Raw genomic sequence first — 25936 nt, 5'->3', positions numbered from 1 at the left:
CAAGTAGTAGGGCATCATTTCTTCCCTCCTTCCTATCCCAAATCCTTATCCTCATTCCTTCCGAGTGCTATACAGTCATCATGGGTTAACACTTTCTCTTGATAATTATGTTGCCTTACTGTTCTTCCAGTGTGGGATCCCTTGCAGATTAAGGATTGATGGTATCATACTGTGGAGGGCTGAAATATAGCAGCAGCACTTTACATTTTTTGTGGAACTCTTTCACAGTAATGAAGCATGTGTTACTAGTTTTTGTATATGGTTTATGCTGTAAGTTATTTATTAATAAAAGTAATAATGAGGTTCTAAAAAATTGTCATGAGGTTCTATGAAACCTGATCATTTATAATTGGTAATGTCCTGAATGTACTCTACAGGAAGAACGAATCTTTCTACGTAATTACACAGGACAGCATGACATTGGATGATGTAGAGCAACTTCTTCGGGAGACAGATCACAATGGGTTCCCTGTGGTCGTGAGCAGACAGTCTCAATACTTGGTTGGCTTCGTTGCCAGACGAGACTTAAATATTGCCATCAGTAAGTAAATGGGCATTGGCCAGTTCTCCTCGTATGATATGTTATTTAAAGAAGTATGTTTGTGTCAATACAGGCTTCTCACCAACCTTGAATATTTAACAATATTTTTCAATTTCATTAAGTTCAGAGAAAATTAGCAAAGGAAATTAAAAAATTTGAGGGTATTAAATTTTTCTGGATGGTTACGTATGCATGTTGAATATCCTGTTTTGAAAGGTACATTTTCCGTCTTGTTTAGTTTTCCCTCTCAGGAATGTTGTATACTTTGCACATTATGGGTAAACATATTCTTGATGCACTAATAAATTTTTATCTAAAGAAAGTAGTGTCAAATGTACATGACACCTTTCTGGTCATTATATTTGGTCGGTCCCTCAGCATGATCCTATACTCCCTTCTGGTACACAGAAAAGTGCTTTCATTAAAAAGAAAGTTTGTCCAGGCTCTGCTTGCAACACAGAGTTCATGAGCTGTGCCCTGGCAAACTACCTTTCTACAGCAGGTCCTACCACTGACCAACAACAGGTCAGTGTCAACACCACTGCCATATCCTCTCACATATTCTCCTGTTGCTGTAGATGGCAGAGCTAGAGGAAACCTTCAAATACAGAGAAGCTAATGAAAGAAGTACTAGGGCAAGAGTGACCGAATATGCTACTCAAGAAAGTTCCTTTGGAGTTATCCCACTTGGTTGCTGCTTAAGACAAATCTTAGTTGAAGTGCCACATACTACAAGAAGGATGAGGCTTACCTGGGCTGCAGATTGGTGTTTAGGAGATGTATAAGAAGAAGCTGTAGGAAGAACAGCAGCTGAAGCCTTGATATCTGGCCCTTAAGAGAAGAGAGTCAATAAGATGAGTCTGCCCAAGGCACACATCCAGGTGCATTTCCAAAACCCTTGTGCTCTGATGTCAGCAAAAGACATTGCTCAGTGAGTGTCGAGAGTTATTTTCCCTGGACCGTTTGGGAATCTTTCCCCATTTCAGACCTTCATCACGTGATGTTGTCTTTGCCCTTGGGGTAAATTGGAGGTCTTGGGCTTTCCGTCTTGCCCTGGGTAGAGGAGTGTTATTGGCTGGGTGGGGTGCACTGTGGCTGGCACAGCTAGCTTTACTTCAACACAGCGGCCATGTTTCTCTCTGATTGCCAGTTTGTTTGTTGTGTGTCGTCAGTGGGTTTTCTTTTCATTTTCTTTCTGGGGGGGAGCCCCTACAGCTCCCCGGAGCTATCCACGGCTGATATGGATACCCTAACTATTTTGCATCAGTCGATGTGGGTGGAGTTTTAGGCCTACCGGGGACCACGAGCCAGAACCTGGCCCCCTCAGAGAGGCACGGGGAACAATGGCCGATAGAATTGCACATGTGATTTGGAGCATTCTATATCTGCCATCGACCGGGACAGGCACCCAGAAAGGTAAGCGCCACAAAACAAACCCCTATTCTGGTTAACAACAAAAATCGACAAACGAGTGGACAGAACTCCCCAAGAAAAACGAACTAACAAGTATGACGTCACACGAGCCACGCCGCATGTCTGCGCAGCTCCCCCCCCCCCTCCCCGGGAGGAAGAAGACGGAGCCCCAGACCCCCGCGCCGGCGATCCCCGCCCCAGTTCCTTGGCTGATGGGATAGTGCATGGTCGTGTGGCTCCAGCTCCGGTCTTGTCTCAGTGCTGTGACTTGTTTGCAGTGCTGCTCTTACGGTGGTCGTGTGAGCTGGGAGTAGTATTCTCAGGTACTCAAGCTGCATGTGCTTAGGGTCATTTTCCCTAAGTGCCCTGTAATTACCACCTTTGGGGCTTGGGGTTGCCTTCCACAAGTCACCTTGGGTCTACCTCTGTTGGCTTTTCGCTGCTTGGCGTTTGGCTGCCCCGAGTGTTTGGGGGTTTTCCTCCCTTGTTTACCTTGGGGTAAGTGGTAGTTACAGCACTGGTGGGGCGCAGGGTACTGCGTAGCTAATTTTCACCTATAACAGCGGTCGGCTCTGTTCCCTCTGGGTACGTTGTCCACTTGTGTGGTTTTTCTTTTATATTTGTTTTTGCCTGGTAGGGGGGGGTCTGCCTTGTGTTCCCCCCCCCCCCCCTTATATTAGGGTTGTTTGTTTGGTGGCACCCCCTGCTTCGCCCTCGCGAATGGACACATCCCGTGGGTTCAGCTTTAGCTGTCTCAACTTCGTGTTGGTGAGTGGTGCACCTACCGCTTCCCGGGTATGTCCTCTTATTTTTTTAGGTGGTCTTTGGTGAAGTAGCTCCGGGGAGCCACAGGGGCTCCCCCAGAAAACCAGCGTTGAATGTAATGAAACGCCATTTTCTCGGTGAGTCCCGGAGGCTTCCCAGCACCCTCCCGCCCTCCGGTCGGCATTTTTTCGCGGTTTTGATATCCAGCCTCAGAACTGAGGCGGGGGTCTGTGGCTCCCCCTTCCCCCTCCCGAGGAGGGGGGAGCTGCGCAGACATGCGGCGCGGCTCGTGTGACGTCATGCTTGTTAGTTCGTTTTTTTTTCGGGAGTTCTGTCCACCCGTTTGTCGATTTTTGTTGTTAACCAGAATAGGAGTTTGTTTTGTGGCGCTTACCTTTCTGGGTGCCTGTCCCGGTCGATGGCAGATATAGAATGCTCCAAATCACATGTGCAATTCTATCGGCCATTGTTCCCCGTGCCTCTCTGCGGGGGCCAGGTTCTGGCTTGTGGTCCCCGGTAGGCCTAGAACTCCACCCACATCGATTGATGCAAAATTGTTAGGGTATCCATATCAGCCTGGATAGCTCCGGGGAGCCTCCGGGACTCACCCAGAAAATGGCGTTTTATTACATTCAACGCTGGTTTTTTATTCACTGGCATTCTCACCTTGTTTAGACAGAGGTGGTCTGCTTAGCTCCTTATTAGGCAAGCCTAGGTTGTGTTGGTAGTCATCCTCTATTTCTCCCGAGGTTTCATACCAGCTGTTGGTAGTTAGTTTGCCTGCTACCTGACAGGGTTCTACCAGCTTTGCTAGCTCCTGTGCCTGGGCTTCCAGTAGGGTGCTCATTCACCCTATGGGCCCTGGAAAACCCCATGGGCTTGGTCGTATAATGGCTACTTCTGAGGCCGCTCTTGTCTTGTGCGAAGTCGAGGGTTGTTTGTTGCTCTTGCCTCAGGGAAACCATCATCCGTACTGCCTCCTTCACACTGCCTGTTGGGTCGGGGACACCACTGACCCAGAGTTTTGCAGGCCTTGTTCCCCCACTTGTACTTCACTTTACCCATTCCTTGCCTGGTGATCTCAAAGATCAGGCAGCGGCTGCATTGCATGCTTGATTCTCCTTACTGCAACGAGCCAGGTTGGTTGCCCGGTTGGTGGCCCCAGAAGCTGCTCCACTTGGGTTTTAGGGCCCAGGATTTGGGGGTGTTGGTCGCTTTGACCTTGGTTCCTTCCTCACCACTGCTTCCTTCCCAGGTGGGCATGATTCGCTCTGTTCCTTCCTCCCCCTGCTTCTGACTCTTGAATGTCTGAGAGTTTCGGAGTCAAGGCGGGGTTTTGCTCGAGTGGCTTTGGGGGTTGCCCCTTCCAATTTGTCTGCGAAGGTGGTCGAGTCAGATTTTCCCGCTGAGGCTTCTGGGTCAACCCAGTGGACTTCCTTCTTGGAAGCTTTTCCTCTGGATGCCACCTTTTCTTCAGGGGTGGTGGGCGTGGAAGCCTCTGCCCTGGGGCCTGTGTTTGGGATTCTCGGAGCTTGGTGGGAGTCCTCTTGGAGCACTTGAAGCACAGGGGCAGCCCCCAGAGCTGCCCCTGCTTGGGTCCTTGTGCGTTCTGGGCTGGGGTTGTTGCTGCAGGAAAGGGAGTTTTTGTCCCCCTCTTCCCTTTCTGAATTAGTTTTAGCATATTTGCTGGTGTGATTTACCCACCCTCACGTCAGGTGCATCCATCTTTTACTTGGATGTTTTATCTGGGGGAAAAAACAAGCGTTGAATGTAATGAAATGCCGTTTTCTGGGCGAGTACTGGAGGGTTCGGGTCACTTGGGGCTTTACCATCCGGCTCCGGACTGTTCTCTGGTGGTTCATTGCCTGAACCACAGGGGTTCTCTTCGGTCCTTGCCTCTTGGGGTTGGTTCCTTCGAGTGGCTCATCTGCTTGATTCTCAGGGTTTGGCTTTCTGTGCAGTTCATGTCCTGAGAGTGTCCAATGTCCTGGCAGAAGGGTGCCTTGTTTTGTTTCTAGGGAAGATATTTTGATTTTCTGTGGGGAGCCCTTACAGCTCCTTGGGCTTATCAGGCTCAGTATGTTATTAGACTGGGACATTAGCTAAGGAGTTTAGACCTACCAGGGACCAGTGCCAGAACCTGGCCCCTTCAAAGAGGTTTCAGGGAGCAATGGCCCTGGAAAAGCCCCCTTGTGGTTGGGGTTTTCCTTCTCTGCCATCGACCGGGGTTAGGCACCCAGAAAGGTAGGCATAACAAAACAAACCCCACATGGTAAAAAACTAAAACAGAAAACCAAACAGAGAGGTAGAAACTCCCTACAATCCCAAGGAAACAAGCAAACATCACACTTTACTGCCACGCTGATCATCTGCGCAGCCCTCCCCACCCAGAGAGGGGAAGGGGGGAGCCCCGGACCTCACCATGCTGGCTGCCTAGCATCACTTCGTACGCTAATGTCAACCGGGATAGACGCTTCTCTGGCCTCGGTTTCCTAGGCGGTGTTTGCCTTTCGTGGTGTTCACTGCCGTGTGTTGGGTTGTGCGGTGGCCAGGTGTTCCTCATCAGTACCGGGGCTGCATGCTCTTAGGGGCTTCCTTCCCTAAGTGCCCTGTGAGTACTGCCCCTGTGTGACAGGGTTATCTTCTCTGGGGCGTTCGGGAACCATTCCCGTAGAGGTTCTTGCTGCTCGGCATTTGCCTCACCCTTGGGGCCAGCTGGGGCTTGGGGCCCTTGTTTGGCCCTGGGTAGGGACTGGTATTGTGCTGGTTAGGGCGTCAAGGTGTTGCGCGACTTGCCACCTAAGCGGCGACTGGTTCCTGTTGCCTCTGGAGACAGTGTACTTTTGCTGGGGTTTTCTTTTGTTTTTATTTTCATTTGCTTGGTAGGGGGTCTGCCTAGTGTGGCTATTGTTCCACTGGTAGTGTTTGGTGGCCCTCTGCTAGGCCTCCGTGATTGTACACGTCGCAGGGGTTTTCAGTGTTGTCCTCTACCCCCTTGTTAGTTTTGGGTTTTAACCGGTGAGCAACACCTTGCCCGGGCTTCCCGTAGTTGTTACTCTACGGGCCCTGGAAAACCATCAGGACTCTGTGGACCGTTGAATGTGTCTTCCGGGTTCCAACCCGTCTTGTGCAGGTTCGTTGGTTGCTGTGCCCTTCTCTCCGGGTGACAGTCGCCACTTTTACCTCCGTCATGTTGGATGTTGGGTCCCGGACACTTTGACCCGGAGTCTTGCGAGAGATATTTTCTGCTTGTTCTCCAGTACTCTCCTGATGTTATTACTGTTGAGAGTATAGGCAGCATCCGTGTTGCAAGCTAGGTTAGGTTGCTGCAACACGCTAGGTTGGTTTCCCACTCGGATGCCCCGGGGCCGCCCAGTTTTGGTTACGTGCTGTTCGCCCCTTTCCCTCCCTGTTCCCGGCTCCGGACCGTCTGCGGGTTTCGGGGTCGGGGCGGGGTTTAGTTGGGGCTGAGACTCTGGCGGTTTCGGGGGCTACCTTGTTCGGGTTGGGGATGGAGGTTTTTGAGCCTGTTCCTCGTGCCAAGGCTTCCGGGTCTTACCAGCGGCCCTTTCTTGCTGCCTTTCCCATGGACTCTTCCTTTTGTGTAAGGGCGGAAGGCGTGGAGGATGGCTCTGCCCTGGGGCCTCTGTTGCAGGTTCCCGGGGCTGTGGGAGATGCCTGCTAGCAGTCCTGGTGCTGTTTGCCCCTGCCTGGGGTTTTCTGCTTCAGGGCGGAGTTTTTCGCCGATCTAGTATGCTTGCTTCCCACTTTTGCTGGTGTGTTTTCGTATCTTTCGCGTCGGTCACAGCCCCCTGTTCTGGTGGCCATTTTCTTTCTGCCGGTTTCCCGGCGTGGCCACCAGGGCAACGCAGCTGTTTGTTTACATGCGCCTGGGTGTGCAAGCGTCTTGGGTGAGTTTTTTCTCCTCTTTCAGGGGTTTTATTCTCCTGTTGTAATTTCTTTGCTTTTCTGGTGTTTTCTGCCCTTCTTCTGTTCCTCTGGGAACGTTTGGATGTTGGTTTTTACACCGGATTTTCCGTTTTCTGTCTGTTTTGGGTCTGGGCCCTAGGGTTTGGGCTCAGTGTCCCTGTCCGTTTATGCTTGCTCCCACACCTTGTCCCTCGGTTTTCGGTCTGTTTTGGCCGTTTCCTTGGGGGGTTCTCTCTGGGGGCTGTGCCTTGCCTTTCTGTGGTGTATTTCCGCCGGCAAATGTGATGGTTTGGGCTTCCCCGCGTTCAATTCCGGGTTCCTTTGGGTTCTTTGGTTTCGTTCCGAAGGTTTCATCCTCTTGGGATCCTTTGTGGGTTCAAGGGGTATTGTTTCCTCATGTGTGACCCTGTTCTGCCTTATGGGGTTCCGGGGTCTTCTTGGCTTGCAGCCTGATCTTTTTGGGTCTTGGCATGTGTTGTGATCTCGTGCTGGGGCTTTGGGTTTTGTTGTCGAGGTGGGCCTTTTGATGCAGTTTTGTGCTTCTTTGTGCCTTCTTTGCCTGGCCGGCGTGGTACTCTCTGCCCGCTGGTCGGCGGCTAGTATTTTTCTTTTCACGTGTGTGTGTGTGTGTGTGTGTGTGTGTGTGTGTGTGTGTGTGTGTGTGTGTGTGTGTGTGTGTGTGTGTGTGTGTGTGTGTGTGTGTGTGTGTGTACGCACGTACATGTAATTACCTAAGTGTAGTTACAGGATGAGAATTACGCTCGTGGTGTCCCGTCTTCCCAGCACTCTGTCATATAACACTTTGAAACTACTGACGGTCTTGGCCTCCACCACCTTCTCACCTAACTTGTTCCAACCGTCTACCACTCTGTTTGCGAAAGTGAATTTTCTTATATTTCTTCAGCATCTGTGTTTAGCTAGTTTATATCTATGACCTCTTGTTCTTAAAGTTCCAGGTCTCAGGAAATCTTCCCTATCGATTTTATCAATTCCTGTTACTATTTTGTATGTAGTGATCATATCACCTCTTTTTCTTCTGTCTTCTAGTTTTGGCATATTTAATGCCTCTAACCTCTCCTCGTAGCTCTTGCCCTTCAGTTCTGGGAGCCACTTAGTAGCATGTCTTTGCACCTTTTCCAGTTTGTTGATGTGCTTCTTAAGATATGGGCACCACACAACCGCTGCATATTCTAGCTTTGGCCTAACAAATGTCGTGAAAAATTTCTTTAGTATATCGCCATCCATGTATTTAAAAGCAATTCTGAAGTTAAAAAGCATGGCATAGGCTCCTCGCACAATATTCTTTATGTGGTCCTGAGGTGATAGTTTTCTATCTAGAACTACCCCTAGATCTCTTTCTTTATCCGAATTCTTTAAAGATTTCTCACATAATATATAGGTTGTGTGGGGTCTATGTTCTCCTATTCCACATTCCATAACATGGCATTTATTAACATTAAAGTCCATTTGCCAAGTGGTGCTCCATATACTTATTTTGTCCAGGTCATCTTGAAGGGCATGACAATCATCTAAGTTTCTTATCCTTCCTATTATCTTAGCATCATCAGCAAACATGTTCATATAGTTCTGTATACCAACTGGTAGATCATTTATGTAGACAATAAACATCACTGGTGCAAGAACTGAGCCCTGGGGCCTCGGGGCCCCAGGGGCCTCCAAGGGGCCTCGTAGCCTGGTGGATAGCGCGCAGGACTCTTAATTCTGTGGCGCGGGTTCGATTCCCGCAAAAGGCAGAAATAAATGGGCAAAGTTTCTTTCACCCTGAATGCCCCTGTTACCTAGCAGTAAATAGGTACCTGGGAGTTAGTCGGCTGTCACGGGCTGCTTCCTGGGGGTGGAGGCCTGGTCGAGGACCGGGCCGCGGGGACACTAAAGCCCCGAAATCATCTCAAGATAACTCAAGAAGATAACCTGTGGTACTCCACTTGTGACATTTCTCCAGTCCGATACATTGCCTCTGATTACTGCCCTCATTTTTCTATGTCAGAAAATTTTTCATCCATGTTAAAAGCTTACCTGTCACCCCTCCAATATTTTCCAGTTTCCAGAACAACCTCTTATGTGGAACTCTGTCGAAAGCCTTTTTTAGGTCCAGATAAATGCAGTCAACCCAACCATCTCTTTCCTGTAATATCTGTGGCTCGATCATAGAAACTGAGTAAATTCGATACACAGGGTCTTCCAGATCGAAAACCATACTGTCTGTCTGATATTATATCATTTCTCTCCAGGTGTTCTACCCATTTAGTTTTGATTAGTTTTTCCAATACTTTCACTATTACACTTGTCAATGATACAGGTCTATAATTGAGGGGGTCTTCCCTGCTGCCACTTTTGTAGATTGGAACTATGTTAGCCTGTTTCCACACGTCTGCTACGATTCCTGTACACAGGGATGCCTGAAAGATCAGGTGAAGTGGAATGCTGAGCTTAGATGCACATTCTCTCAGAACCCATGGTGAAACTCCATCTGGGCCAGCTGCTTTGTTCTTACTGAGCTCCTTTAGCATCATATTTTCCACTTCATCTCTAGACACCTCTATCCGCTCTATGTTGTTCTCTGGAATTCTTATTGTGTCTGGTTCTCTGAAGATTTCATTTTGTACAAACACACTTTGGAACTTTTCATTTAATGTTTCACACATTTCCTTTTCATTTTCCGTGAATTTGTTTCCCATTTTCAACCTCTGGATATTATCCTTTACCTGCAATTTGTTGTTTATGAATTTGTAGAATAGGCCCGGTTCTGTTTTACATTTATCCACTATCCCTTTTTCAAAATTTCTTTCTGCCTCTCTCCTTACTGTCGTAGTTATTTCTCACATCTTTGTATCGCTGGTATGTGTACACGTGTGTGTGTGTGTTTGTGTGTGTGCGCACATGTGTGTATATGCATGTGCATACGCCCATGTGTGTAATTACCTAAGTGTAGTTACAGGATGAGAGCTACGCTCGTGGTGTCCCGTCTCCCCAGCACTCTTAGTCATATAATGCTTTGAAATTACTGATGGTTTTGGCCTCCACCACCTTCTCACCTAACTTGTTCCAACCGTCTACCACTCTGTTTACAAAAGTGAATTTTCTTATATTTCTCCGGCAGCTTTGTTTCGTTAGTTTAAATCTGACATCTTGTTCTTGAAGTTCCAGGTCTCAGGAATTCTTCCCTATCAATTTTATCGATTCCCGTTATTATTTTGAACGTAGTGATCATATCACCTCTTTTTCTTCTATCATCTAATTCTTGCATATTAATGCCTCTAACCTCTCCTCGTAGCTCTTGTCCTTCAGTTCTGGGAGCCAATTAGTGGCATGTCTTTGCACCTTTTCCAGTTGATGTACAGTACTTCTTAAGATATGGGTTGTGCGTGGTGAGGTCTGGGGCTCCTCCTCCCTCTCTTGGGGTGGGGAGGGCTGCGCGGATGATCGACGTGGCAGTAAAGTGTGATATTTGCTTGTTTGCTTGTTTCCTTGGGATTGTAGGGAGTTTCTACCTCTTTGTTTGATTTTGTTGTAGTTTTTTACCATATGGGGTTTGTTTTGTTATGCCTAGCTTTCTGGGTGCCTAACCCTGGTCGATGGCAGAGAAGGAAAACCCCAACCATTAGGGGGTTTTCAAGGGCCAATTCTCCCTGAAACCTCTCTGATGGGGCCAGGTTCTGGAGCTGGTCCCTGGTAGGTCTCAACTCCTTAGCTAATGTCCCGGTCTAATATAACATACATTAGCCCGATAAGCTCCAGGGAGCCTCCGGGGCTCACCCAGAAAATGGCGGTTCGTTATTTCAACGCTGGTTTTTTACGATGTAGATTGCACAGGTTAACCAGACAGTGGTCTATTTTGATTCGCCTACCTTACTGGGTCCTTTCCCAGTCGATGGCAATTATGACATTTCTTAACTATAAAGTGCTCATAGTCCATTGCTCCCTGCTCCTCTCTGAGGGGACCAGGTTCTGGCTCGTGTTTCCCTGGTCGGCAAAAAGAACTCGGCAACTGATGACGCTAGGTTAGTATAGCACCTAATCAGTGATGATAGCTTCGGGGAGCCTCCGGGGGCTCACCCAGAAACTGGCGTTTCATTACATTAATATATATATATATATATATATATATATATATATATATATATATATATATATATATATATATATATATATATATATACAGATGGTTTAATTATTAAAGTGGTTGTTTGTGAGGTCAGGAAGTTTTGGTGCCTTCTGGCAAACTTGGACCCGAGATACCCGAGCCCTGCACGTTGCCTCTACAAGTCTCACTTGGTTTCGGTCGCTTCATCTTTTCCAGGTGTCACTGGCTCCTGGCCAGCCCTCTACCCACCTTTGCCATGCAATCAGTGATTTGTTGGGCAAGGGGGGGTGATCACGTGACTCACTCGCTTTGAATTGTGTCCTGTTTCATAACTATTCCCAAATAGGACTCCTTTCTGCCATGCTACATCCTCTCTTGACTTTACAAGTTTACATTGTCCAACATTCTGTATGACCACCATGTCCGTAGTTGGCAGCCAGTCATGGCTTATTTTCATGGATCTGCATGATGCCTATTAGCATGTTCCCATCCAGCCATAGTTCAGGGACTGACTGAAGTTCTGAGTGGGACTCCTTGCTTGCCATTAACAGGCAAGCAAGGATTCAGCCTGGCACTCAATTTCTTCACCAGTTTATCCCTTGCCAGGAGGTTGGTTCTTTAGATATTGACTCGGTTTGACTTCCTTGTCAACCTGGAAAAGTTTCAACTGGAGGTATTCCAGGCTCTTCAGTGCTTCTGTCTAATTTTGACAGAAGTAGATGTGGGTTCCAGCCAGAGATCGTCACAGCTCCCTGTGACGATCTCTGGCTGGAACCCGAGGCCGGCTTCGAGTAATAATTATTAATTGTATTATCGTCATAATAATAATTATAATAATAATTGTGTTAATTGATAATTATTATTCTTCCTTCTGCTGGGTCATGAAGAAAGCCGGCCTCGGGGTGAAAGGGGGCTGTGATGATCTCTTTCTGAACCCTTAGGTGCTGGACTCAGTTGTCTAGCTCTTAGGAGTCGTTCAGCTCTAGCTCTGCTTCAGGAGGCTGGCGTTGTTTTTGCCCCTGCTGGGGGTGGTTCTTCTCTGGCCCCGACCACGTCGGTCTCCGGGTTTGGAGTCACTGTATCTTCTTTTACCAACCTCGAGGTAAACTCCGAAACTGGAGCCCCCTAGGGCAGTTCGTTGTTGCCTTCAACCTCATTCTGACAGTTCCTGCAAAAGCGCTGGAACCAATCGTATTAGCGTTTGCCTTTCCATTGGAGACTTGGCGCTGTGGAGAGGGGGGACCTGCTGCATGGGTGACAGCTTCTCCCCCGTATCAACCTACCCTGGCTTTGCACCCTGTAGAGGCCTCTCCTTACCAACAGACAGTGCAACTGCATAGTCTCCTGAGACTGATGGATGCCTACTACTTGATGTGGTTTGCCCTGCCTTCCGTCGTGTATATGCAACACATTCCTATCTCAGGAGGTGGACCTGTCTGCCTAGTTTTTTTATCGCCTGGTTTCTTTGAGGCCAGGAGATAATATGGGGTGACTTAAAAGGCATTTTACAAGTTTTTAGCACTTCACCAGATTTCTTTGTTGGTTGCAGTGTTCCTATCCTTTCTTTTCTCACTTAGTTTATTGAGAACTGTCAGCTTATTCTGAATGCTGTTGTCTTGGATTGTTTGGCTGTAGCAGAGCCTCTCTCTTCCTTGAGTTTGTTCCTGCTTTATTATCAGAATATTGCTACAGTTCTCTCATTGGTGTCTTTGCCAGCCATTATCTACTACACAGTTATTACATAGATGTGAGTTATTTGAACTGTGAATTGATGCACAATTAAATTTTGTCTTGCCATACTGCAAATTTACTCCAAGATTAAGCACAGTCCTTGCTTGGTCTTGAAGAGTTTTGATAAACTCGCCTATTTCATCTTAAAGCATATTGATCTGTGTGTGTTGGTTGGCCTGAGGCACATCTGGTGACATGTGAATGTCTATTTTAATTACATCTCTTTGGCCCGGGTCTATCTGCCCAAGATAGATTGTTGATACAGGATGTAATAGTCTCTCAAGCTGACTTTGTCTTTCATACCTTCTTAACAACATTTTTGTAGGCAGTCATGTTAAGCAATTCTCACAAGGTGCCTAAGTAAAGTAGGCATTTTAATTTAAAAAAAGTGGTCTTACCACTGTTGTATATCTGGTCTTTTTCTAGTTTTATTGAGTTTTTTCAGGTAAAAATTTCAGGCTGGAACATGTGCACAAGCATATGCTGGAAGTGGCATAAGCTTAATAAAAATTCCTTTCTGGGGGAGTCCCGGAGGCTCCCCGGAGCTTACCAGGCTGATATGCTAATGTCAGACTTTGGCATCAATCATGTGTACGGAGTTCTTATGGGCCTACCGGGGACCACGAGCCAGAACCTGGCCCTCTCTAGAGAGGTAAGGGGAGCAATGGCCTATAGAAACCCCTGTGTGGTTGGAAGCATTCTGTGTCTGCCATCGACCTGGTCAGGCACCCAGAAAGGTAAGCATCCCAAAACAAACCCCTATTCTGGTGAAAATTGCAACCAAAACGCGAACGAGTGGATAAAACACCCCAAACAAAAACGAGCAAACTAGTATGACGTCACCCGTCATCGCGCCGCTGTCTGCGCAGCTTCCCCCTCCCCGGGAGGGAGAAGGGGTAGCCCCAGACCTACCACGCCAGCGATCCACACCCCAGTTCTTCGGCTGATGCTAATGGCACCGTTTGTGTGCTCCGGCTACAGTGATTGGTTCAGCACTGTACCTGGAGTGTGGTGTCTGTCTTCTAGTTGGTGCGTGAGCCAGGAGTGAGTCTCCAGTACTCAGGCAGCATACGCCTAGGGTTACCTTCCCTAGGTGCCCTGTAAGTACTGCCCTTGGGGCTTGGGGTTGCCTTCCACAAGTTCCTTGGGTCTTGGTTCTGCTAGGCCGTTTTCTGCTCGGTTTTTGGCCGCCCTTTGTGTGATAGGGGGGTTCTGTCTCCTTTGTTCGCCTTAGGGTAAGGGGCAGTTTGCACTGGCGGAGCGCAGGGTGCTGCGCAGCTTGTTTTCACTTATCATAGCGGCCGGCTCTGTTCCGCCTGGGTACGCTGTACTTTTGCGGGGTTTTCTTTTTCTTTTTGTTTGCCTTCCTGGTGGGGGCTCTGCCTTTGGTTCTTTCCCCCTTTGTGTCGGGTTCTCTTCCTTCTTCTGGTGGTTCTCTCAGCTAGGTCCCTGTGAGTGTACACGTCCTGGGGGTTCAGCTCTTAGAACGTTGTTTGGTAGCCATGGGCGCCGGTTAGCAGTACCCTGCCTGGGATTACTTGAGCACGAGTCCTCTTATAGTAAACGCTCGGGACCCTGGGAAACCCCTAGGGGAAGTGTGGGCCCGATGGATGTGGCCCCGGAGGCCCCCCCCCCTCGCTTTGTGCAAGTTCGAGGGTTGCTCTGTCTCCCTTGTCTCAGGGTGACTCTCACTGTTTTGCCTCTGTCTGCAGCCTGTGGGGTTGGTGACACCTTCGGCCCAGGGTCCTGCAAGTTTTGTTGCTTGTTTGTGACTCGGTTACCCAGTCTTATGTTGACTATGTGGCTGCACGCTGCACGGGCATTACACATTGGGTTTTGGTGGCAATGCGCTAGTTGTTTGCTCCTCGGAAGCCCCGAGGCTGCCCCGTTTTGGTTGGTGGTCTTGTCGGGTTCCCCCCCCCCCTTCCTCCCTACATCCGGGTCTTTACTGTCTGTGGGTTCGGGGTCGGGGTGGGGCTTCCTTGGTTTTGAGACTCAGTTGGTCTCGGGGGCTTCCCCTTCCGAGGTAGTGACGAGGGCATTCGAGCCTGTTTCCTCCACCCATGTTGTAAGAGTCTGCCAGTGGGCTCCCTTCCTTGGTGCTTTTCACGGCTGCCCCGGTTTTTTCTTGAGGCTGGGGCTTTGGGGGGACAGCTCGGCCCCGGGTGGGTTCCCGGGGCTGGGGTGGGGGCTGACGTGGGGGGGCCTTAAGCCCCGTTGGACCCCGCCGGGGTTTTTCTACCCCTCTGGACGAGGCTTGCGGTTATGTGGAGTTGGATTTTTCCTTCCCCCCCACCCCTCTCTGCACGAGTACTTGGGCGTCAGCCCCTCCCCAGGCTCAGTTCCTTGTCTATTATGCCCAATGCTTCCGTCCTGTCGGTGGGTGCTTTTCTCCGTTCTTCGCCCCTTTTTCCTGGGACGGAACTTCTCCATCATGTCCCCCTCTTCTTGGGGTTCTGCATGACTTTTGGTCTTGGGTGCGACTGGGTTTTTCTGTGCCTTCGTCCTTTGTGTTTGCTTCTATGTGTTCTCGAAGGTTCGGGACGGTTTTGCTCCTTCCCGTTTTACTGGTACGTCTGTCGTCGTTCGGTGAGGCTTCCCTCCGGGCCTTTCTTGGGCTTGTTGGTCCTATTCCGGGCATCATCTTGGTGTTTTGGCCTTCTCGTTTTTTTGTTCATATCTCTTCTCTCCGTGCTGTGTCTCGGCACTGCTCGTTTTCCTTCCGTTCTGGTCCGGGATGCCAGATTGGGCTACTTGTAGCCGGTTGGGCTCTTTGTCACCATGTTGGGCTACTGGTAGCCCGCTTGGGTTCCGATTCGGTTCGTTGTTTTCCTTACATGAGCCGGCTAGGTTGTTGTTGCTTCCTTCTTTTTGGCTTCTGTTTCCATGAGTTTGCCTGTTTCTTCAATGGATCGCTCGGGATACGACCCGTTGGGCTACTTTTCTGTTCTGTTGTTGGACGGAGTAGGATGGACCTGTGTAGCCCAACCTGTTGGGCTACTTTTCTTTCGTGTCCTGCGCATTCGCCGTGGGAGTTTGTTTTGGTTCAGGGTGGTGTGCTGGTGTTCTGCGTCCATTTTCTCTCGAGGGGGGCTTCGCCTCTCGCTCTTATCATTCTCCAGTCTGTGCCCCGTTGCTCTTGGGGGTGTTCTGGAGTGCCGCTATGGGGAGATCACAGGGTTTTCCCCGTGTTTTTGGGTGGGGGTGCCTTCTTCGCCGTTCCCCTCTTCTTCGGCATGAGCAGCTCTGGCCTGCCTTCCGCAGGCAGTGCTCCCGGTTTTCTCAGCTATGGGTGCACGATACCCTGGCTGCCTCCAGCGGCTCCATTTTCATAGGCTTGCGTCATGGCCGTTCCGCGCCTATGTTCTGCAGGTGAGTTGGTGCTCATTGTGCTCGCCTAATTGTGCTTGCGGGGTTGGGCTCTGGCTCTGGTTCCGCCTCTCACCTGTCATTCGACTGACGTGCGGATTTCTGAGTCTCCTGGGCTCTCTCGTCTTTACACTTGGAACTGTGTATGGGGTCAGCCCAGGTATGGGCTGCCTAATGTGTTCCATCTGTTACCTGTGACACTGCAAACGTTTCTTCTAACGACCCTGTGGCTCGGTTGGGTTCTCGGTTTCCACCTGTGTCCCCTTGTTTGTGTGCCACCCGTGTTACAGTTTATCTTTATCTACCCTGTCACTTCCTCTGGGAGTGTGGTGACGTTTTGCTGCCGTTTTGATACTGCGGCTGCGTGTGGGAGTATGGTTGTGGTGTTTTGTTTAGCCCTTCCGTGCTCCTTCTGGCGCCTTCCTTGTTTGGGTTTTTTGTTCCCTTGATTTTTCTGGGGCCCTCCTTCCTTGCTGGCCTTGCTGTGCTGGGCTTAGCTTTTCCATGTTCCTTGGATTCTCTGTCCTAACCTCGTTGTCCTCGCGTAGTTGTGCTGGCTGGGGATGAGCTTTGGCTCTTCGTCTCGCCCCTCGCCTATCATTCGCTTTCTGTACAAGTTCTAGAGGCTACTGGGCTCTTACCTGCACTGGACACTGGGTGTGGGGTTGGCCTCTGCCACTTCCCTTCCTCATGCATTCTTCTCATCTTCCTGCTTCTTTCTTGTCCCTGGCCGCTGGTGCTGGGGCGTTTCTGCTGGTCTTTTTATTATTTCCTCCTTCACACTGTTGTGTGTTGTGTTTTGTGCCTTTTGGCCTTCCTGTTGCCAGGTTTGGATTCCTGTTTTCCTGGCTTGCCCTGCCTGTTGTTTTTTTCAGGGTCTTGCGATGTCCCTTCTCTGGTGTCTCACGTCGGACTTGTGGTTTCCGATCCCCCTGGCGAGCTTGCTCGCGTTGGGGAGATTTCTGTTCGGCAGACGTTCCATCTCCTCCTTGCCGGCTTGGGCTTCCGACTCTGCTTCCTTGGTGGTCGCACCCGAGATCTTCCTGCGGCTCCGCTTCTTCCTAGGCTCGGATGACCCTTGGCAGGGCTGATTACGTTCTGCCCCAGGTATCTCGCGTCCGTTGGTGGTCAGGTGGCTTCGTTTTTGGTGTCCCACCTGTGTGCTTCTTGGCGGCAGTATGGGGTGTTTTGGCGGTCCTTCCTTTTCCTTTGGTCCCTTCTTCAGTGGCTGCGTTTGTTGGCGTCGGCTTGGCTTTTCTGCTGGGGGTTGGGGGCCGTCGACTTGCCGCATACTGTCGCCTCGTTTTATGCGGCACTGGCGGAGCCGCTTCGGCTTGCTTTTGGACTTTCATCTGCACCGTTCGTAAGCTGTCTCGTGGTTGTTTCACCTCCGGCCTGTTCTTGCGCCGCTTGAGCCGTCCTGGTCATTGGACAGAGTGCTCTCTTTTCTTTCTTCTCCTCGTTTTCTTGTGGCCCCTTCAGTTTCGGTTTGTTTTTCTATGCCTCTTTTCCGGTTGGCATTGCCCTCTGCGGGTCGGGTAGGTGAGCTTCATGCTCTCCTCCTGCGCAGGGGTTTTCTGCTCCTTCGGTCGGGGTGATCGGTTTGGTCGTCTGTTGCCTTCTTCTTTTCTGGCGAAGAATGAGACTGCTGCTTTCCGGAGGGGTCCCTGGGTTGTTGATGCTTGATTGATTGGGCCGAGGGTGCATTTTGTTTTTGTCCGTTTGCGGCTCTCCGCCGTTATTGGCATGCCACGGCTTCTGGGTTCGTGGACACGCTTTCGGTTGCTCCGGTTTCCTTCTTCCCTGTTCGAGGGTGCGGGTCTCCCAGGTCGTCCGCAGGGTTCGTACGGCTCTCCAGCCTGTGGTCTATCTCCGTGCCCATGACGTCCGCAAGTTCGCGGCTCTTGCCGCCATCTTTGGTACTGTGTCCTGGGAGAACGTTTGGGCACGGGGAATTTGGCGGTCGAACAGGGTCCTTAGCTGCTCGTTAACTTATACACGTTCCTGGGCCCAGTCGGGCTTGTGTCGCTTTGGTCGGTGGATGCGGCCTGTTGTCTCGACTTCGGGTTGAGTAGTGTGCAGCGACCGCCTCCCGGGTCAGTCCCTATTCTTTTCCTCTGTGGGTAGTTAGCTCTGGGGAGCCATAGGGGCCTCCTCCCCAGAAAACCAGCGTTGAATGTAATGAAAAGCCATTTTCTGGGCGAGTCCTGGAGGCTCCCCGGATTCCCTCCCTCCCTCTGGTTGGCGTTTTTTCGCGTGTTTTGACATCCAGTCTCAGAACTGGGGTGTGGATCGCTGGCGTGGTAGGTCTGGGGCTACCCCTTTCCCCTCCCGGGAAGGGGGGAGCTGCGTAGACAGCGGCACGATGACGGGTGATGTCATACTAGTTTGCTAGTTTTTGTTTGGGGAGGTCTATCCACTCGTTCGGTTTTTGGTTGCAATTTTCACCAGAACAGTGGTTTTTGGGATGCTTACCTTTCTGGGTGCCTAACCCGGTCGATGGCAGAGATAGAATGCTTCCAACCACACGGGGGTTTCTATAGGCCATTGCTCCCCTTACCTTTCTAGAGAGGGCCAGGTTCTGGCTCGTGGTCCCCGGTAGGCCCATAAGAACTCCGTACACATGACTGATGCCACAGTCTGACATTAGCATATCAGCCTGGTAAGCTCCTGGGAGCCTCCAGGACTCGCCCAGAAAATGGCGTTTCATTACATTCAACGCTGGTTTTTTCATGTTATTTAATTGGTTACGGTTACAGATCAAGCCAAAAAGAACACAGAAGGCATAGTGGGAGAGTCAGTGGTGTTATTCACAGCATCTGTCCCATCGCCGTGGATGGGTCCTCCTCCTCTCCGCCTCCGCAAAATCTTGGATCTTGCTCCTATTACGATCACTGATCAAACTCCAATGGAGACAGTGGTGGACATGTTTAGAAAGCTGGGGTTGAGGCAAACTCTTGTCACTCACAATGGGTAAGTCATTTTTGTATCATTTTACTTTCTGCTTTCTCACATGTGTTGAAGTGTAATTATGCAATATTTTTAAGTTTTTTTTTTTTTTTTTTTAATGTATAAAATTGGGACCATAAAACTTGGAAGTTCCTAAAGTCTGTCATGGTGCAGGTTTTAGTGAAGATTCTCATAAAAGGGTAAAGACCTATGCCTACGTGTGTAATGCCCGGCCTAAGGCCTAAGCCAGCTAAGTGATAGGAAGATTTGGTATTCAATGTTGCTTATCAATTTCAGTTTACAAAGAAATTTGACAGATGGTTAATGTACAGAACCTTGCAGAATATTATTGCATTATGGTGGACGGAAAGAAAAACAGTAAGGTGTCTCCAATAATTATATCTTTTTAAACAGAGGAGTTACCGTATACATGACTTGAAACAGAACAAAAAAAAAGGACAAATACAAAAAAAAAATAGAAACCTACTCTGGCAACCAATACTCTACCTTGCATGCAATTTTGCTTTGCTACAATTTATCCATTGGGTTGTAGCGAATATTACAACGTATAAAATTATTCCTGACCTTTGTATTTTTTGACAGTTTTATAAAATAAATGTAGTAAATTTCCCTTATTGAATTAAAGCATCAACTATGGAGAGTCGTGAAGACTAAACATATAAATCTTGTCATAAATTTCCATAACTGAACCAGGATATCTAGAGGAAAAGGTGTGTTGGAAGGCAGAACACATGGAGTTAAATGTAAACAATGAGGTGAGGGAGCCCTCCTGTCACCTACACTGTTCTTGATTATATTATGGGCTTTCCTGAAGCCTTGGTGTCAGGGGCAAGTCAGTACATAAAGTCCTTCACCACACACTACCACCAAGAATGCTTCCTATTATCTCCATTGCTTTGGATAATGCTCAAGTGCATTTAGGTTCTGAAAATGGTTCAGATACTGCTTAGATTTGTTATGGTGTGTAGATTATATATCTGGACTGAACATTGGCTAGTTTGTAAGTTATGACATTTATATCTGATGGGGGTTCTTTTTTATGTGGTTAATGTACATTAACCACATAAACATTAACCACATAAACATGTACATTAACGTTGAGCAGAAAGGTTTTGGGAATCTTAGATGTCATTGTTTTCAGACCAATGTTGGTATTAATGGTTGTAATGGTATTTCTGGGGGGAGCCCCTTCGGCTCCCTGGAGCTTACTAGGCTGATATGCTAATGTCAGACTTTGGCATCAGTCATGTGTGTGGAGTTCTGTGGGCCTACCGGGGACCACGAACCAGAACCTGACCCCCCCCCCCTCAGAGAGGCATGGGGAGCAATGGCCTATAGAAACCCCCGTGTGGTTGGAAGCATTCTATGTCTGCCATCGACCGGGTCAGGCACCCAGAAAGGTAAGCATCCCAAAACAAACCCCTATTTTGGTGAAAATATTGCTACCAAAAGCTGAGCAAATGGATAGAACTCCCATAAAAGAAACGAGCAAGCGAGCATGACATCACACGTTGCCGCACCGCTGTCTGTGCAGCTCTCCCCTCCCCGGGAAGGGGGAGCCCCAGACCTCTTGTGCCGGCTATCCACCCTTCAATTCTAAGGCTGAGGTCATGTGCTCTGGCTCCGGTGGTTATTTCAGCACTGTACCTAGTGTGTGGTGACTGTCTTCTAGGTGGTTCAGAAGCCAGGAGTGATTCTCCACTACTCGGGCTGCATGCGCCTAGGGTTTCGTTCCCTAGGTGCCCTATAAGTACTTCCCTTGGGGCTTGGGGCCACCTTCCACAAGTTCCTTGGGTTCTGCCTCTGCTGGGCCGTTTACTGCTTGGTTTTCGGCCACCCTTTGTGCTAGGGTGTTCTGTCTCCTTTGTTCGCCTTCGGGTAAGGGGCAGTTTGCACTGTTAGGGGTGCAGGGTACTGCGCAGCTTATTTCACCAATCATAATGGCCGGCTCTGTTCCGCCTGAGTACGTTGTCCTCTTGTGGGGTTTTCTTTCTTTTTGTTTGCCTGCCTGGTGGGGGGTCTGCCTTGGTTCTTGGCCCCTGTGTACTCTTCCTTCTTCCAGTGATTTCCCCTGCTAGGTCTTCAACCTAGCCAAACCTAGACTTCAACCTAGTCTAGGTTGTTTGGTAGATTTGGGCTCCGATTAGCAGTACCCTGCCTGGGTTTCCCTGAGCGTGAGTTCTGTCTCAGGACCCTGGGAATTCCCACAGGGACGCGCGGGTCCTATGGATGTGACCCTGGAGTCCCCCCCTCGCTCTGTGCGAATTCAGGGGTTGTTCTGTCCCCTTATCTCAGGGTGACTCTTACTGTTTTTACCCCCGTCTGCTGTCTGTGGGGTCAGTGGCACCTTCGACCCGGTGCCTTGCGAGTTTTGTTGCTTGTTTTTGGCTTGATTACCCAGTTTTATGCTGACTTTGCAGGTGCAGGTAGCACGGGCATTGCACGTTGAGTTTCAGTGGTGGCAACGCGCAAGGTTGTTTGCTCCCCGGAAGCCCCGAGGCTGCCCTGTTTTGGTTGGTGTGACTGAGCTTAGGGGTGTTGATCGCTTCAGTTTTGTTTCCTTCAGTGCCCCCTTGTCTTTTTCCTGTTGTGGTCTAGTCTGGTTCCCTCCTTCCTCCCTGCATCCAGATCCTTACCCTTTGCGGGTTCAGGGTCGGGCAGGAGCTTTGATGGTCTTGAAACTCGTCGAGGATTTCCCCCTTCTGGGGGAGCGAAGGAGGCATTCAAGCCTGGTCCTCCAGCCGTGTTGTATGAGTCTGCCAGTGGACTGCCTTCCTTAGTACTTTTCCAACTGCCCTGGATTTTTCTTGTGAGGCTGGGGCTTTGGGGGGACGGCTCGTCCCCGGGGCCTGCCGTGTGGGTTCCCGGGCCTTTCATGGGCTTGTTGGTCCTGGGGTCTTGGGGTCCCATTGGACCCTGCCAGAGTTTTCTACCCTCTAAGCGGGGCTTGCGATTACGAGGAGTGGGGTTTTTCTTCCCCCCCTCTCCGTACGAGTTGTTAGGCGTCGGCCCTTCCCCGGGTTCGGTTCCTTGTTCCTTGGGTCTGTCGTTCCGTACTGGTGGAGGGTTCTCTTTTCTGTTTCTTCACCCATCTACCTTTGGACGGGACTTTTCTGTCTTGTTCCCCTCTTCTCGAGGTTCTACATGACTTTTGGTCTCGGGTGCGACTATATCTTTCTGTGCCTTCGTGCTTAGTGCTTGCTTCTGTGTGTTTTCGAAGGTCCGAGAAGGTTTTTACTTCTTCCCGTATTATTGGAACATCTGTCGTCTTCCGGTCTGGCTTCCCTCCAGTCCTTTCATGGGCTTGTTGGTTCTCTTCCGTGCTTCTTCTCGGTTTTCGGTCCCGTGTCTTTCTTTTGTAATGGTGCAATGGTGGGGGTGGATGTTATGAGGTAAATGTTACTGTCAAGATGTTGTGTGGTGACATTTTGCTGCAGTTTTCATACTGTGGATGTGTGTTGGGGATTGGTTGTGGCATTTTGTTTGGCCCTTGCTTGCTTCTTCCTGGGGCCTTCCTTGTTCATCTGTGTTATTTGTTACAAGGGGGGGGGGGTCATGGCCCTGTTTTTCGTGGTTTTCTCTGGGTCAGTTCTTCCTTGCCTGTCTTGCAGTGCCTGGCTTAGCCCTTTCATATATGTTGGGTTCTCTGTCCTCACCTAGTTGAGCTTTGGCTCTTTAGTCCTGCCTCTCACCTGTCACTCACCTGACATATTCGTGGCCTCTGTACCGAGGCCACGAAGATGTCAGGTGAGTGACGTGGCCTCGTTGTCCTTACCTAGTTGTGATTGCAGGGCTTGAGCTCGGGCTTTTTGGTCCCACCTCTCACCTGTCATTCTACTACTGGTTCCTGAGCCTACTGGGCTCTAACCATTATACGCTTAATGCTGTGTGTGGAGTCGGCCTCCACCGCATCACTTCCTCTTGCATTCCTTTTGTCTCTTACTGACACTGAAATACTTCTTTCTGATGTGTCTATGGCTTTGGGCACTCCTTTCCGTCTGTGTCCCCTGGTGTGTGTGCCCCTTGGATTTTTGTCTTTCTCTGCCCTATTGATTCCTCTGAGAATCTTGAATGTGGTGATCATGTCCCCTCTCGCTCTTCTGTCTCCCAGTGATGTGAGGTTTCTTTCCCATAGTCTCTACTCATAACTCGTACCCCTCGGTTCAGGTACTAGTCTGGTGGCATACCTTTGCACCTTTTTCAGTTTAGTCTTGTGTTGGGACATGACCATCAACTCTGTTGTTGGCATGCTTTTTGTTCCCGTTTGCTACCTGTCTTCTTCGTTCCGCATCTTCTTTCTACACTCTTGTCCCTAGCCGCTGGTGCTGTTCTTCTGGTCTTTTTTCTTGTGTTTTTATCTTACACATTGTGTGTTTTGTTTGTGCCTTTTGGTTCTCCTATTGCCAGGTTTGGGTTCCTGGTTTCCTAGCTTCCCATGCCTGTTGACATTTTCAGGGTTTCGCGGTGTCCCTTCTCTAGCGTCACACATTGGAGCCGTAGTCTCCGATTACTGGTGTCCCACCTGCGTGCTTCTTGGCGGTGGTGTGGGGTTTTTTGGCGGTCCTTCCTTTTCCTTCCGTCCCTTCTTTGATAGCTGCATTTTGTTGGCTTGGTCTTGTCCTTCTCTTGTAGAGGTTCGGGGCCGTCATCATGCCACATACTGTCGCCTCGTATTGTGTGGCGCTGGCAGAGCCGCTTCCGCTTGCTTTTGGTGTTGCTGTGCCTTCTGCACCGTTTCGCAAGCTGTCTTGTGCATTGTTTCACCTCCGGCCTGCTCATATGCCACCTGAGCCGTCCTGGTCATTGGATAGAGTACTCTCTCTTTTTTTTTCTCCTCGGTTTGTTGTGGTCCCTTCGGTTCAGGTTTGTTTCTCAAAGGCTCCTTTTCTGTTGGCATTGGCCTCTGGGGGTCGGGTCGGGAAGCTTCATGCCCTCCTCCGGCACAGGGGTTTCTGCTCCTATGATCGTGGCATTGGCTTTGTTTGCAGCCATCTCCTTCTTTTCTGGCATAGAATGAGACTGCTGCTTTCCGGAGGGGTCTTTGGGTTGTTGTTGTTTGGTTAGGCCGGGGGTGCATCATGTTTTGTGTCTGGTTGTGGCACTCCGCCGTTCTTTGCGCGCCATGGCTTATGTGTCCTAGGACGCGCTTTGGGTTGATCCGGTTCCCTTCCCTGTTCGCGGGTGCGGGTCTCCCAGGTCGTCCGCAGGGTTCTTCAGGGTAGTCAGCCTGCGGTCTATCCCTGTGACCCATGACGTTCGTACATTCGCTGCTCTTGCTGTCGTCTTAGCGGCATGTCCTGGTCTGACATTCGGGCGCGGGGATTTGGGCAGTCGGACAGGCTCCTGGCTGCTTGATATACAGTATAGTGTCCGTTCCTGGGCCTTGTCGGGCCTGTGTCGCTTTGGGTCGGCGGTTGTAGCTAGTTGTCTCGCCTTCGAGTTGAGGTGTGAGCAGCGACCGCCTCCCGAGTAAGTCCTTATGTTTTTCCTCTGTGGGTAGTTAGCTCCGGGGAACCGAAGGGGCTCTCCCCAGAAAACCAAAGTTGAATGTAATGAAACGCCATTTTCTGGGTGAGACCTGGAGGTTCCCCGCATCCCTCCCTCCGGTCAGTGGTTTTTTTTGCGTGTTTTGACATCCAGCCTCAGAACTGAAGGGTGGATAGCCTGCTTGAGTGGTCTGGGGCTTCCCCTTTGGAGCTGCGCAGACAGCGGCACGGCGACATGTGATGTCATTCTCGTTTGCTCGTTTCTTTTAGGGGAGTTCTATCCAATTGTTCAGCTTTTGGTAGCAATAATTTCACCAGAATAGGAGTTTGTTTTGGGATGCTTACATTTCTGGGTACCTGACTCGGTCGATGGCAGACATAGAATGCTTCCAACCACATGGGGGTTTCTGTAGGCCATTGCTCCCCATGCCTCTCTGAGAGGGGCCAGGTTCTGGCTCGTGGTCCCCGGTAGGCCCACAGAACTCCATACACATGACTGATACCAAAGTCTGACATTAGCATATCAACCTAGTAGGCTCCGGGGAGCCTCCAGGTCTCACCCAGAAAATGGCGTTTCATTACATTCAACGCTGGTTTTTTGGTGGTGATATTTCTGGCGTTTGTATGATGATGGCATAGCAGTTATTCCTCACAGCTGTTTGTAAAGTAAAGTAAATTGACTGATATGCCATCATCATTATAGATGACATGATCTTGTTATCTATGATGAAGGCATATTAGCTAATTTATTTTAATTTACAAACAGCTGTGAGAGATTATTTGTTGTTGGTGGTGGTAAAGCACGTGTTATTAACTGAAACGAGTACTGTTTTGTCTTGCAGGCGGTTGTTGGGAATCATCACAAAGAAGGACGTTTTGCGTCACATCAAGTTCCTGGAAAGTGAAGATCCAGAATCGGTCCTCTTCAACTGATTACCTCACATCACTTGGGCTCAATCACTCACCTTGTTTTAATTTATTATACATCGTTGAGGGGTATTGTTCAAACTGTACCGCCTCATTGGGTGTGTACGTTGCCCCTTGGGTTAACAGATTTCTGCCACGTCTCGCCATGTTTTCTTAGTTGCCTATCTGCCAGGTTCAGGGATGAATCCCACTTGATGTAGGATATCCTTCAGTGATGGGGCTCAGCTGATGGGCAGGTGTATATGCCAAATAGTTAAATGAATACAGTCCTTTTATCAGTATATTTTTATAGTATTGTGTTCCAGATGTACAGACCTCCTCTGATGTGATAATGTGTCACACTCTGTATCTATTTAATATACAGCACTATAATGAGGAGGATTAAATTATATTACATATATCTGTATATTGTGCTATTTATACTACCTTTTCTTTGGCTGGTGTATATTGCTTAACACTAAGGAAGCCACCAGGAGCTTTAAGTAAGCCATCCACGGTGTGGGAACCGACCTGTGAGATTTATATTTAATTTATATGAATTTATATTTACGTTAATTTATATACTTCGATAGCAATTTGTATAATGATAAGTGGACTGTATTTCTGCAATAATCTCTTAATCTCACAAATCGATCCTCTACACATTAGGGGGGGTTTATATTAATTGTATATAGATGCAGCCAATCAAACTACAGTATT

At 49.3% G+C, this 25936-nt stretch overlaps 1 protein-coding gene across 1 annotated transcript in view; it reads left to right on the top strand.

Annotated features, from left to right (window-relative positions):
• Positions 1–25643, top strand: part of LOC123753220 (H(+)/Cl(-) exchange transporter 3) — a 34314-nt gene extending 8671 nt beyond the window's left edge. Inside the window, exons 3-5 of the mRNA XM_069320167.1 lie at positions 378–541; positions 18614–18827; positions 25153–25643. Of these exons, the coding sequence (XP_069176268.1) occupies positions 378–541; positions 18614–18827; positions 25153–25243 (469 nt within the window). The 3' untranslated portion in view covers positions 25244–25643. The remainder of the gene's footprint in view (positions 1–377; positions 542–18613; positions 18828–25152) is intronic.
• The last annotated feature ends 293 nt before the right edge of the window (positions 25644–25936 follow it).

Source organism: Procambarus clarkii, unplaced genomic scaffold, assembly GCF_040958095.1.
Source record: "Procambarus clarkii isolate CNS0578487 unplaced genomic scaffold, FALCON_Pclarkii_2.0 HiC_scaffold_103, whole genome shotgun sequence".
NCBI classification, from domain to species: Eukaryota; Metazoa; Arthropoda; class Malacostraca; order Decapoda; family Cambaridae; genus Procambarus; species Procambarus clarkii.
Note: the sequence above shows the minus strand (reverse complement) of the source record. Positions and strands in the feature narration are given on the sequence as shown.